The sequence below is a fragment of the Anneissia japonica genome, unplaced genomic scaffold (genome assembly GCF_011630105.1).
Source record: "Anneissia japonica isolate Jap-2015-1 unplaced genomic scaffold, ASM1163010v1 scaffold401_len1656234_cov178, whole genome shotgun sequence".
Classification (NCBI taxonomy): Eukaryota; Metazoa; Echinodermata; class Crinoidea; order Comatulida; family Comatulidae; genus Anneissia; species Anneissia japonica.
The window spans coordinates 465,555-478,112 of NW_022745982.1; the positions used below are offsets into that span (position 1 = coordinate 465,555).

Consider the following 12,558-nt stretch of genomic DNA (forward strand, 5'->3'; position numbering starts at 1 on the left):
GCTGTTGTACTGTATAATGTAATTGTAACTAAGCTAAACTAGGTGTTTGGTCACATACATTATACACGCTGTTAGTGTGTAATTTTAAAGAAACAACCTGAACACCTTTTGCTGTTAAGCTAAATTTTGGCACATTAGAAGTTAGTTTCACAAAATTAAATGGCTGGTTCCTTTCTTACCCCCACACCATTCCCATGCCACCAACTGATCTGATATGTTCAACCTTATGACATAGGCCTAGTTCATGTACTGTTTGTTTTGTTTTGTTTGTTTTTTTAAGACATCTCAATTTATTATATTTACAAGAAAATGAAGAAATTGCAATATTTCAGTTAAAACTCATTTAAATTTCAAAGGGATGAACTAGGCCTCCGTCAGGCAAATGGTCCAGGTGCAAGTGGGGGAGGGGAATATCCACGTCGGACAGAACCGGCCCTTGTCGTCCGACCTCTCTGTCCTTGTCGGCAAATTTTCTGGCGCCACCGCTGCCCTGGTCAAGACGATACCGTATAGGTCGGTAGGGCCGACCTGCTTAGGCTTAACTAGAGCTATGCTCAAATCATTTCGGCTGATGCCTACAGTCCTACAACAGAATTAATTTTTATTTGAAATAAAGCAGGTTTCACAATGAATAATACTCACATTTTATTTGTTTTGATTTTCATGTCTCTGGCCTAACAATACAATACGCAGCCATGTCCAGTTTGTTTACATTGCGCCACCAGGATTTAATGTTTTTTTCCCCCATTTTCCAGTTTAGTTCCTAATTTTTAATTAATGATAAGGTATTACTTACAGTGTTGTAAATAAATAAATAAATATATAACCGTACTTTACCTAGGTACGTCCGTATCACCAAAATACACTGGGCCTTTCCATATACAAATTACACCCCTGAATATGATCGCTGAAATTTTTAATGTAAGGCCTAGCCTGTGTTCGATTTAAAAAAAAAAATCTGGCATATTCATGAGAAACGCTTTACAAAACTTGATTTCCTTTCATAGAGACGATGCGTACAAGGGGAAATCTTATTGTCCTGAGGTTTCCAAGATTGAATCATAACTTATACCGTACCGGAAAAGATTTTAAAAAGTTGTTATGGCCTACGACAGATAGCATGAGCACAGGTCTTAAATACATAATAAATACATGTTTTCTTAAGAATGTAAATGTTCGGGAAGCCATTCGCAGAGAATTTTGTTCGTGTTATAGATTACCACGCATGTGGAAATGCCATTAAATCTATCAAAAAAAGCATTAATGATCTTTTTTTTCCGTAATATTATTGCACGGAAGCAGCGTTCTGAGACCATGATAGTTCATTTTTTGAAATCCCTTTTCTTGTCTCATTGGTTTTTTTTTCATCTGTAGCCCTAAACTGTGCTTTTCATTGTTGTTTTTTTCGGCATCTGTTTTGTGAAAGAATAAATGAAATGATCATACAATTTTTGGGTCTGGATGTTCACAATTTATGAATATTGTTCGCTCCAGGTTTAACACTAAAGCTCCAGAAAAATATTATTAGTTTATCACCATTTACTAAAGCCAAATATCACCCTTGAGTTGTTTGCTATTGCATTGATATTTAGAGTAAAACATGACTGAGATAATACAAACAATAGGCCTATCTACTAACTATTTAATAAAAACAAATTTTTTTTTCTAATATATTTTTTCAGTACCATAAAAGACATTTTTTTTTATTTAGATTAATTGGATTATTATTTTGTTATCGTAAGATGATTTTCCCTCTGTCTGTCCCTCAGCCTGTGCTACTGTCTAAGCCTCGAAGATATCATTTTAGTCTATGCTTAGGCCTATAAATCATTTACAAAATAAGTATTTGAATGTAAATATTTATTTTAAAATTACATCAAAATTATTACAAGAGGTCAATCATTTAAATTTTCGATATTATTATTTACAATAAAAGACTAATTCATTTTTAAAGTATTTACGAATAATGGTAATAATAATGTATTGTTTTCATAAATTATATTCCTTGTTGACAATGTTACAATAAACAATGAACGTAACATCATTCTGTGGCAACTCTGATTTTATGGATGGCCTCATAAAAAAGAAAAATGATATAGCGCCATCTACGACATCAATTACTTTCGCCATCTTGAAACCCCAATTCTGTGCTTTCGTTGGGAAGAGGACGTTGAATATATCGAAATTTTCATATAAAGGTAACGATGATACGTTAATTTTTAAGCGCATACATTTTAAAAATCTCATATACGTAATTAAGTATTGTTATAACTACGTCCAGACGATACATGTTTGTCTCTGTTAGCCAAAATCAGACAGTGGCTTAGCTTTTAGGCAAGGGCCTAGCCTAGGCAGGCCTTCTTATTTCTTTCCTCCGTGCATGCTTAGGCTAGGGCCCTAGGCCCCTAGCTACGGACGTGGGAAAAGTTTTTTAATTGCGCGTAGGCCTATATCGCAAAAACCAGCTGAAATTTGCGTAGAAAATCGTTAGGACAATAGGTGCACTGATTCGTGTTACCTGCTGCATAAAACTACATTGTATTAAAATTTAAATATAGCCTAGACCCAGGCCTAAAAGGAGGCTAGGCCTAGGCTAGCTAGGCCAGGCGACTAGCCTAGGGCCTATAATAATATCAGTAGTAGGCTCTAGGACCTAGGCTTATTTATTGAGATTAGGTCAAAGCCTAATTTTCGGCAAATCTGTGCAGAAATCGGCCCTTATTTCCCCAAATGCGCAGACAGATTTCTAGGCAAAATTGTTTGCATGGAGGATGTAGGCTACACAGACAGTATTTCCCGTGCAGACCTCTATTTATACAAGGTCTTGGGCCTAGGCCTACATACTTTAGTCAATTAAAAGCATCACAACATGCCATACACCCCATGGCCATACACAGTGACATTGACAATGATTAAACATCAAGTCAATTTAATAATATTAATGTTATTTACCTTCTTTTTCAGCAGGAATTAAACGAATTCAGTATGTCAAGATATGGAGAATACAGTCGTATGTTTCCAGCCAGTATATCTAATCATCTGAGGCCGTATGTGCGCACATTAGGTCCATTTTTAGCACCAGGAATTATCATCATCGGCTATGTAATGATTAAAGGCACATTTGCTGGAAGTAAGTATGCAATAATTGAATGTATTACTGCAATTGTATGACATCTGCCATTAAAATTAAAGAAAGTTTTGAGAAAAGCTCTGTCCACCACATATTTTCTTTGATGGAAACTATGCCCATATATAGAGTTGATGTGCCTATATATGGTCATGATGTGATGTCATCATGACCATATTTAGGCATGTCATGTTTTTGTGAAATAAAATTTAATTGACTGGACATGGCTGTATAATTTCAACATTTATATATATAAAAACATTGTCTGAAATTGAATAACAGTCTTAAGAAGACCTGTTTGGATTTGACAATTTTAGTCAAATTTGTGTAACCAGTATAATGTTGATCATATCTATCTGTCTCATATTTACCGAAAGGTCCACTGATTAATCTCAGATAAGAAAGTATAGTACATACTCCAAAGTATTGAAACGCACGCCATCGTGTTGGGATTCAATATTTCAACATTAATCATGTCGGCGAAAAATGATGGTTGCTCTACCTGATGTTTTATAAGTACTGAATGATCAGTACATTCCCAAATACTTGCGAAAAAAGTCTCAAAAGTGATTTGGGTGGGAATCGAACTCACGACCTCCAGGTAACTAGCCTGATGTCTTAACCACTAGACCACCGAGCTTGCTATTGGTGGCTAGTGATGGCAAGTGGCAGCAAGTACTGCAAGGGCAAACATCATTTCATATTATTCTCCTGACGCAAACGCTATCGGAATTCATTCAGTCATCGTTAGGAATGAAAAAATTATCCATATTATTGTCTCGTATTTCTTTAGTATTTTTACTGAATATTGTTTAAACTCTTTCTAATCTGCTGATTTAAATAATTGTAGCGGTCAAAATAGTATTCAACACTATTCATAAATATAATCAATATACAGTACATATTTTTTTTAGTATGATTTAACTGGACCAATTTTGGGGTGTTTTTTTTGCATTTCAGTTGCTCAAAGGAGGTCTGCAAGTGCATTAGCTAGTGGAGGACACCATTAAACAAGGAGATGACCTCATAGAATGATAACCAATGGACTGTTGTGATTTAAGAAAATGGAATAATCTTACAAATTCACCAATCAGAGTCGAACCTGTTTAACCAATTGAAATGCAATATTTCTAACTTCGGGAAGCTTCCACCAATCCAGTTCCCTGTCCTTTAGGCGTTTGCTGTTTTAATTATTCATGCATAAAAACCAGATTTGTTTGAATAAAGCTGTGTTGTGCAGGGAATTTAGGCAGATTTATATATAGAGATGGTTAGTATCTGGCAGAAATAAAGTGTTAAAGATGAAAATTGTTTGAGTATTTTTTGTCAACAATGCAAGGTCGAGTGAGGATGTTGAAACTGATTGTAGAAGTGGTTTGGCCCAGCGGAACGGTTAATTTCTTGAGGCCGGGGATTCAATCCCTCGCTGTGCATTTCGCTTGTGTCCTTGAGCAATGCAAAAGTGGGTAGCTCTAAAATGCCAAAATTCGCTGATTAGCTGCTGCGCTGCTGCAATGTTATGGAATACTCTCCTGGGGAGCTGAGTTTTCAGTTCCATAGGTGGGTAACAAAGATCATACAACAAGATACTGTACTGTTCTTCGCAATTTCTCTGTGCAAATTCTGTAACAATGCAGTATAGGACGCCCTCTTGCAATTACTTTCCAACATTGATATCAAAGATCTGTGATAATGCAGTGTAGGGTGCCCTCTTGCAGTTACAATTACATTTTTACTTTGTCATCAACAATCTTTAACTAAAGACAGCACATTCTGCGATTTCTGCATGCAAATTCTGTAACAACCATGGTAACAACTAGGACACCCGCTCAAATACAATTACTTTTTATCCTTTTACTGAATATCGACGCTTCTAGTTGTGAGCACTATTTTGCTATTACTGTATAAGATCTTGGCGAGCAATACATGACATAACGATTTCTATGACAACATTAGTAGAGGCTAACAATATAACAATTTGCAGTCTGAATTTCAATGCAATCAATGCATTTAACATTTATTCAGTAAACTATCATTCAAAATAAGAAAATTAACATCTCTGTAAACAGGTCAAAACGCTATTAGCTTTATAAAATTAGAAGAGAGATTTGAACTGGAAAATTATATTAATTGAAATTTCTTGAACAGGTCATCTCAAATAATAAACTATTGATTGCATTAATTAAATTTTTTTTAAACGCAGTATTGGTGGTTTTGAGGTGGTAATTGACACATAAAAATGGGCTTTTTTTTTTCTATTTATAGTACCCAAATCGTCTATGCACATGGGTCAAGACATTAAAGGTGTATTGCAGCCTACCTAAACTTAAATTTTTCTTAGCTAGGCAGCGCAGTTTAACTGAAACTAAAATTATACAACAAAATTGACAAATGAAAAACTAATACTGTAGTACGAAAACAATAAACGGCTGTGCAATGCAACTTTTTTTTTTCGTTAATGAATGGGACAATTGATTTAATCCCATGTGACCTTTAATTGACCAATTAAATGGCAAGAACCAAAATAGGTGTTCTATAAAATATGATAGGGAACTTTCGATTTAAACGACGACAGATAATGAACTCGTTCATCCTTCTCTGCACAACATAGATTTGCTTGGCTCTACCGTCGTCATGCGATCGAAATCTCCCTAATACAGTAATGCATTTCACACTGTAGACATCAGTAATCTAAACAAGCTTTTTCCACACAATTTTGAGTGACTTGCCCATGTAGTGGCATGATGTCAAAACACAGTTTAAGCACATGTTCTCCATATGCATTGCTCAGCTATTATGAGACTGTTGACTGCTTCTGCTCACTTCCACAAACAGAAATTTAACTTCTCCTCTGTTTACTCAAAACTAATTACAATTATTAAAATTCTAAGCTATTGCATGTACAGTAAATGAAATATATAATATTCTCCAACATACTTCACAAATGAAAAATATATAGTTTTTATCTACTTATTAAACACACATATCTTGAATGTTGTACTAAAATTTTACTGTTTTAAACTAGAATATTTACAGCAGGGCTTACCTACTCCCCCTACCCTCCAAATTCCCACGCAGCAGCAAAAGTAAATCTTTAACACAGCATGAAATGTTGTTTAAGATAAAAGATTAATAGGCTAAAATGGCTACACTTTTCGTGGGGATATGCCCTCTGGATCTCCCTACTCTGTCCTTTACTGATTGATCACGCCACTGGCAAAAACATCCTGAATCTGCCAACAATATAAAAAATATAAAATATTGATCAATACAAATGAGTACTTTATACAGAAATGCTAATTCTATTCGTAACCAGGTGTCACAATCAATCTGATGAAAGGACAGTAAAAAGCAGCTTTATTATTGTAAAATCTACGACAATTTTAAGTTCTTCATACACAATTAAATAGACGAGTCAGTAGGCGAGAACAGGAAAATGCACCTTTTTGAGTAACACCACCTTAGCCACATTTCCTTACGATGTCTGTCATTTGTAGGGCCTTAGCAATAATGTCTATGGGGGAAGCGTTTAGCATAACGTCAAATGTGTTTCAACCAAAATATATAGAAAGAAAAATACTGCTGTTACAATGTTTTTTAATTATAATATAATGTATACTTTATACATTGTTTCAAACATTATATGAACTTTGAATGTATAGCCTTTATGTCTGTTACCAAATTTTGAGAGCATCATATTATTTAGACCCAGAAATATTTTAATCTGGTTCTCCGGTTTAAACAATATGTTGCTCATTTTAAATACTGTAGGAATTAATATAGAGCTGGCAGTACAGCATGTTTTTTTTTTCTAATTCATGTTTGCAGATAGACATTAAGGTTATATATAAAATATGTTACATCCTACCTTACATAAAACTAGTTTTTTTTTTTCTAAATACACCACACTAGGGGTATTATTCTTTTAATAAACTTGACAAAAATATTAAAAAAAATCTTGTACTGGTATATGAATTTTCATAAACAATGTTTATGCATTTGAGAACAAACTTCAGTAATTTTTGAATACAAGAACACACAACAAATAAGGAGAAAATTGCATTATTAAATTGGAATCAAAAATTTACCTGAAAAAATTGCATTAATAAATCTGTCTCTTATACACATCTAGATGTGTATAAGAGACAGGCCAAAGTACATCAATCAATCAATCATTTCATTTGCATCAGTCCATAGTCATGTTAAACGAGATAAATATGCAAATTTGGAAGTCCCAGTATGCTTGGCTTGTATAGGGTACCATAGTAGCTTACATAGAATAATACTTAATTATATATTTATCTACACAGAACTCAAAACACTGGCAAAAAATCCTTAAGTTTACATTTATTTGTTTGGCCTCTTATCTATTCGTTTCTGTTTTATATTACAATCTCTCATTTCTATTCAAAAACAGTTCATTCATTTCCATGTCCTAATTCTTCACTAACGTTTGGAATAAGTCTATACTACTATGCTATTTTCTTAATAATAATTGACAACAATCATAAAATATAATTAATAATATTAAAAGAAACACAATAACTTACCTTGCACCAGCAACCATAGCAGCTGTTTTCAGGTACCCATTGGAGATCGAGAAGATGAATATAAAACCAATGTACAGGTAATCATTTAGAAAGAATACCGGTAAGGTTCTGGTTTCTGGACGGTAGTTACAAAACATAAATATAGGGAAAAACACAAGGCGGATGGCCACTGGTATCCACAAATAGTTTGGTGGAGGCTGAAAAGAGAATAAGGCCGTTGTGAAATTGAAAGTTATCAATTTACAAATTTTATATATAGATTGGTAACTTCAGTGATGAAAAAAAAGTGCCTTTTCTAGATTAAAAAAATTATATATAGCACTTCCTGTGCGGCCGTTCCAAGGTTAAAAAAAAATATAAAAGCAGTTATGTTGTTTTGCCATGGGGCAGCTGTGAGTTAAATTAATATACTTGAAAAATGCAGTATCTAGATTATTTTATCTTTCAATTTTAAATCAGAATACTTTTCAATTAATGAACACCATTCATACATATCATGACATAATTGTAATAAAAAAAATTAATGGGCAACATCAATTTGGTTTTCATACGAATACTGTATAACAATGGCAGGGCTATACTGTACAAACTGCAACACTTACTGGTCGTAAGTAACCAGGAATGCAACTGCCAAGGAAGTCCAGGAAATTGAACATAAAGAAGCATGTTACCGGTGTAAAGTACACATCTAAAAAAAAAAAAAAGATTAGAAGTGACATTATTGTTATTGGTACTAATTAAAATAAATGAAGCTTGCAGAACAAAATTAACCAATAAAATTGAATCACAGAGCACTTAGTTGCATCCCGCATTAAACATGAATTGATCTTAGGCCGTGTTTCTACTGAATACCACCAAATAATCGTTATACCAAATGGTTATTCCTACATAAATGCGTTTCTGCTGAATAAGCCCTGTTGGAATAAAGAAGATAAATAGACAGTTTTGGGTTCAAATCTTGATAGGGACAAAAAATCAATACGTTTTTCTAAAAAAATATCTTTATCACCGGTGGAAGTGTATTTCTAAAGTTTCTATATTGTTCTATTAGAATAGTGTGCCGTTTATTTTTTTGGTCCCCATTTTTTGTTGCAAAGCTTAACCTTGATCAGTAGATAAATTGTAAAAAAAATCCATCTTTTAATAGGAAGATTGAATGGCACAGTGCTTGTGGTGCACACCCTTCAACTTTGTGGTCAGAGGTTCAAATCCCCCACACATTTCTCTTGTTCCCTTAGGCAGGACACCTTTATAAAAGCCCAGGCCCAGCTGGCCCACCCCTTGGCACCACCCCTGGCTATGACAAGAAACCCTGACACTGATTGTACCTTTTTGGAGTTTTAATCAATCTACTAACCAATCAGATCAGCCCAGGAATATGTGCATGTGTCACAAATATACAAGTTTACGTACATTTACAATGTCACTCTCTAGGAGCTTAGTAGCAATAGCCAATGGGTGAAACGGTTCATTGAACCCTGAACTTGTGACTAGGAAAGACAATCATAAACTGGCTACAAATTACTCCACAACAGTAAATGCTTAACTTCTTGAACCTTACCGAAGAACGTTGATCTGGGCTCTGGTGTGGCAGGCTCAACTTGCACCAGCATTGGTGGGAACACAGCCAAGGTGACGAAAAAAGTAAGCCATATGTTGAACAGTTGTTTGGAAACCTGTATAACAATAATGGGAATGTCAACAAAATACATACACTAACACCGTATGGTATCATAAGGCCTAAGAAAATCAATTGTTTGTTTGCCCTTTAATGCTGAAAATTGTATAAGAGGGGTGGGCGTAAAAAGGTTTTTTTTTTCCTCCTGTCACCATAATTAAGCCTGTCTCACTATTGGTTTTTCAAAGGGTATTAATCAGACTGAATAAAAATAACCCACAATCGATACTTGCAATGAATTTAGGCCAAGAATGGTGATACCTTACATCAGACACCAAATTTAGACAAATTTCATGTGCAAAATGGAGATCACTTTATAAAATTTGTGGACCAATAATAATAAAAAAAATAACTTGTTTTAAAAACAACCGCGCCTATTTTTCCGTGAGCTAGGGGCGGGCGCTGGGAGGCAAACAAACAGTTTTTTTAAAGACTAATATAACACATGTTATCTATTGAGTAATAACGTGTTAATATGCAAACTAGTACTATGATAAAAATTATTATTTTTGAAGTATCATTAACAGCTTATTCCTCAGTGGTATATCATGGAGTCTTGAAATGGAGGCCTGATGGGGGAACTAAGGTGGAGTGGGGTACTAGATGATTAAGTAAGGGGCACTAGGTGGCCAAAGAAGTTAATTTTTAGCTACTTGAGCATGACTGGGGGGTGAGCTTTTTTTATTTATTCTTTATTAATTTTTTTTATTTAGGTGATATTGTGAAAAAATTTTACCCAAGTTGAAATAAATATGGTTTTATTTGATTTTTTTGTCAATTACACAACAAAATATGGTGAGGGTGGGGGGTACACTAAATTCTGTAAAACCCAACATATTATAACAGCATTTGTAGTGTACACTCTCAACTTCAGCTCACCCTAAAATATCACCAAATGCTACTTTGTATCTACAACATTATCTAAGTATGTTCGAAGGGATGGCTCTGTACTGCGACTGCAGCAAATGCCCAGCCCGAATTCCATACTCAACTTAAACACATCGAGTTGTACTTTAATTTTTTCCTATTGCATGCATTTGAATAACTAGGCCTCTCCCGTTCCCCCAGTTCATCTTACCGCAACGAAGATCCTTCCGTACGGTGGTCTTTTATGTGTTACTACTGCTTTATCATCATCATTATCATTGCTTTGTTCATGTCCGATGTAGTACTTTGAAAATGACTAAAAATATTTTTTAAAAAAAACATTTATTAGTTCATGTCAAATATTTTTCTAAAGATTATCATTAATACTACAGACCTCCCTCTGATTAAAGACCCCTCCAATAATTATTATTACCATTACAATTATCTGATTGTAAAAATTCATCAGGATATTAAATTATTCAAATGGTTTGATAGTATAATACATACTTCAAGTCTTGAAATGCATGCCATCGTGTTGGGATTCAATATTTTGACATTAATTATGTCATCATGCTAATGATGACATAATAAATGTCGAAATATTGAATCCCAACAGTTAGCAGTATCCGGTTAGCAAGCACTATAGGTTAGCAAGTTGAGCGCGTTTCTATCATCAACCAATCACACGTACGCGTTTACAATTTCCAGTTTCTTACTGGCCAGTGATTCGATTATCATATTCTACACAGACTATATATATAATACAAATCTCCCTCTGATTAAAGACCCCTCCAATAATTATTATTACCATTACAATTATCTGATTGTAAAAATTTGTCAAGATTTTAAATGATTCAAATGGTTTGATAGTATAATACATATTTTAAGTCTCGAAATGCACGCCATTGTGTTGGGATTCAATATTTTGACACTTATTATGTCATCATTAGCATGATGACATAATTATTGTCGAAAAATATTGAATCCCAACCGTTACCGGTATCCGGTTAGCAAGCGCTATAGGTTAGCAAATTGAGAACGTTTCTATCATTAACCAATCATACGTATGCGTTTACAATTTCAAGTTTCTTATTGGCCTGTGATTCGCTTATCATATTCTTGGTATCCGGATCAGGATTTTCTTGTATGGACGCACGGCAGCTAACGGTTAGCAGGATCCGGATCCTGCTAACTGTTAGCTGCCGTGTGAGAACATAGCCTAATTGTTTCTGACTTACTAATTTAAACAACATATTGTAAGAGATGAAACAAATACCAATCACGAGGCAGGCACAGCCAAAGAAGCCAATGGCAGCATTTCGTAAACTTTTAGCAGCTGTAAAAAAACAAAAAAATGTTAAAGTATTTAATCAGTGCCATGTTCAATTTTAAGATTTTTCCATATTTATACCTCCAGAGATTTCTTTTTAATTATTAATTAAATCAATTTATTTTAGATTTTTAAGAAGCTGTAGGAAGTTATCAATATACAGTGCACCATTCAATTTGAGACCTCTATAATTCCAAAACCCCTATAATTCCAAAACCACTATAACTTCCAAGACTACTTTTTCAAGGATCCAAATGAGAATCTCAAAAATGTTAACACAAATTTTACCCTCTAAATGGAGTCCAAACCAGAAACAACAGAAAAGTTGTCTTTAACTGGAGGGAGTCTTTAAATGGAGGGGTCTTAAATTAGAGGCAGACCTGTATATGCAATTAAAGAACTCTTTACTAAAAATAAATTCATTTTTACAAATTTTAATTCAAAAAAGAAGAGTTAAAATGTCAAGGTTACAAAAACCATAGGGATTTGATTATTTTATTATATAAATAAATTAAATTATATATAGGTAAACTTAACTATAAACAGATAAATTTGACACGGTTATAATAACAAAACTCTGTAAGACACAGTAAAGTGAAAGGCTATTATATGAATGATGCTTGAGAATGTGGAAGACGACGTCAGATACACCGGGAGGGGGTCTAGTTGGACGACTGCCAAAAGCAAATAAACTTGCAGAGTCTTTAAGTGGAAGCAGCTGTTTGCTAATATCTTGTTCACTATTCTTTATTCCAAGAATGAAATCGCAACCAATATAATATGAATGATAATTGTTTACAAATGCAACTTTCCCCGCTGTCACACAAAGTGACATTAGAGTCCTGTGAACAGTTCGTTCTAACATTTAACAAGTATAAATTTAAACCATATTTAACAGGGTGGTCTTACCATCTTAGATATGTGATGTTCTATGTTCAATTCTAAAGCCCAGTTTAGATTTAGATAATTTGTCAAAATAAGCAGCATGTACCTGATTAGGTCAGTA

The 12,558-nt window shown here is 34.1% G+C and overlaps 1 protein-coding gene and 1 long non-coding RNA gene across 8 annotated transcripts in view; one reads left to right on the forward strand and one right to left on the reverse strand.

Annotated features, from left to right (window-relative positions):
* Positions 1-2,063: 2,063 nt before the first annotated feature.
* On the forward strand, positions 2,064-4,435 carry LOC117120132. 2 transcript variants are annotated; one of them, XR_004447295.1, is made up of 3 exons: positions 2,064-2,198; positions 2,965-3,130; positions 4,088-4,435. It is a non-coding gene; the product is annotated as an uncharacterized LOC117120132 (long non-coding RNA). The 2 variants fall into 2 exon arrangements; XR_004447294.1 differs by having other exon boundaries at positions 2,090-2,198; positions 2,968-3,130.
* Positions 4,436-7,658: 3,223 nt separating this feature from the next.
* LOC117120129 (equilibrative nucleoside transporter 3-like) overlaps positions 7,659-12,558 on the reverse strand; it is a 35,067-nt gene continuing 30,167 nt past the window's right edge. For all 6 annotated transcript variants that reach the window (XM_033265142.1, XM_033265144.1, XM_033265145.1 and 3 more), the window contains 5 exons: positions 11,461-11,558; positions 10,434-10,538; positions 9,239-9,353; positions 8,280-8,365; positions 7,659-7,874 (listed from right to left, as the gene is read on the reverse strand). In XM_033265142.1, the coding sequence (XP_033121033.1) occupies positions 7,674-7,874; positions 8,280-8,365; positions 9,239-9,353; positions 10,434-10,538; positions 11,461-11,558 (605 nt within the window). In that variant the 3' untranslated portion in view covers positions 7,659-7,673. The remainder of the gene's footprint in view (positions 7,875-8,279; positions 8,366-9,238; positions 9,354-10,433; positions 10,539-11,460; positions 11,559-12,558) is intronic.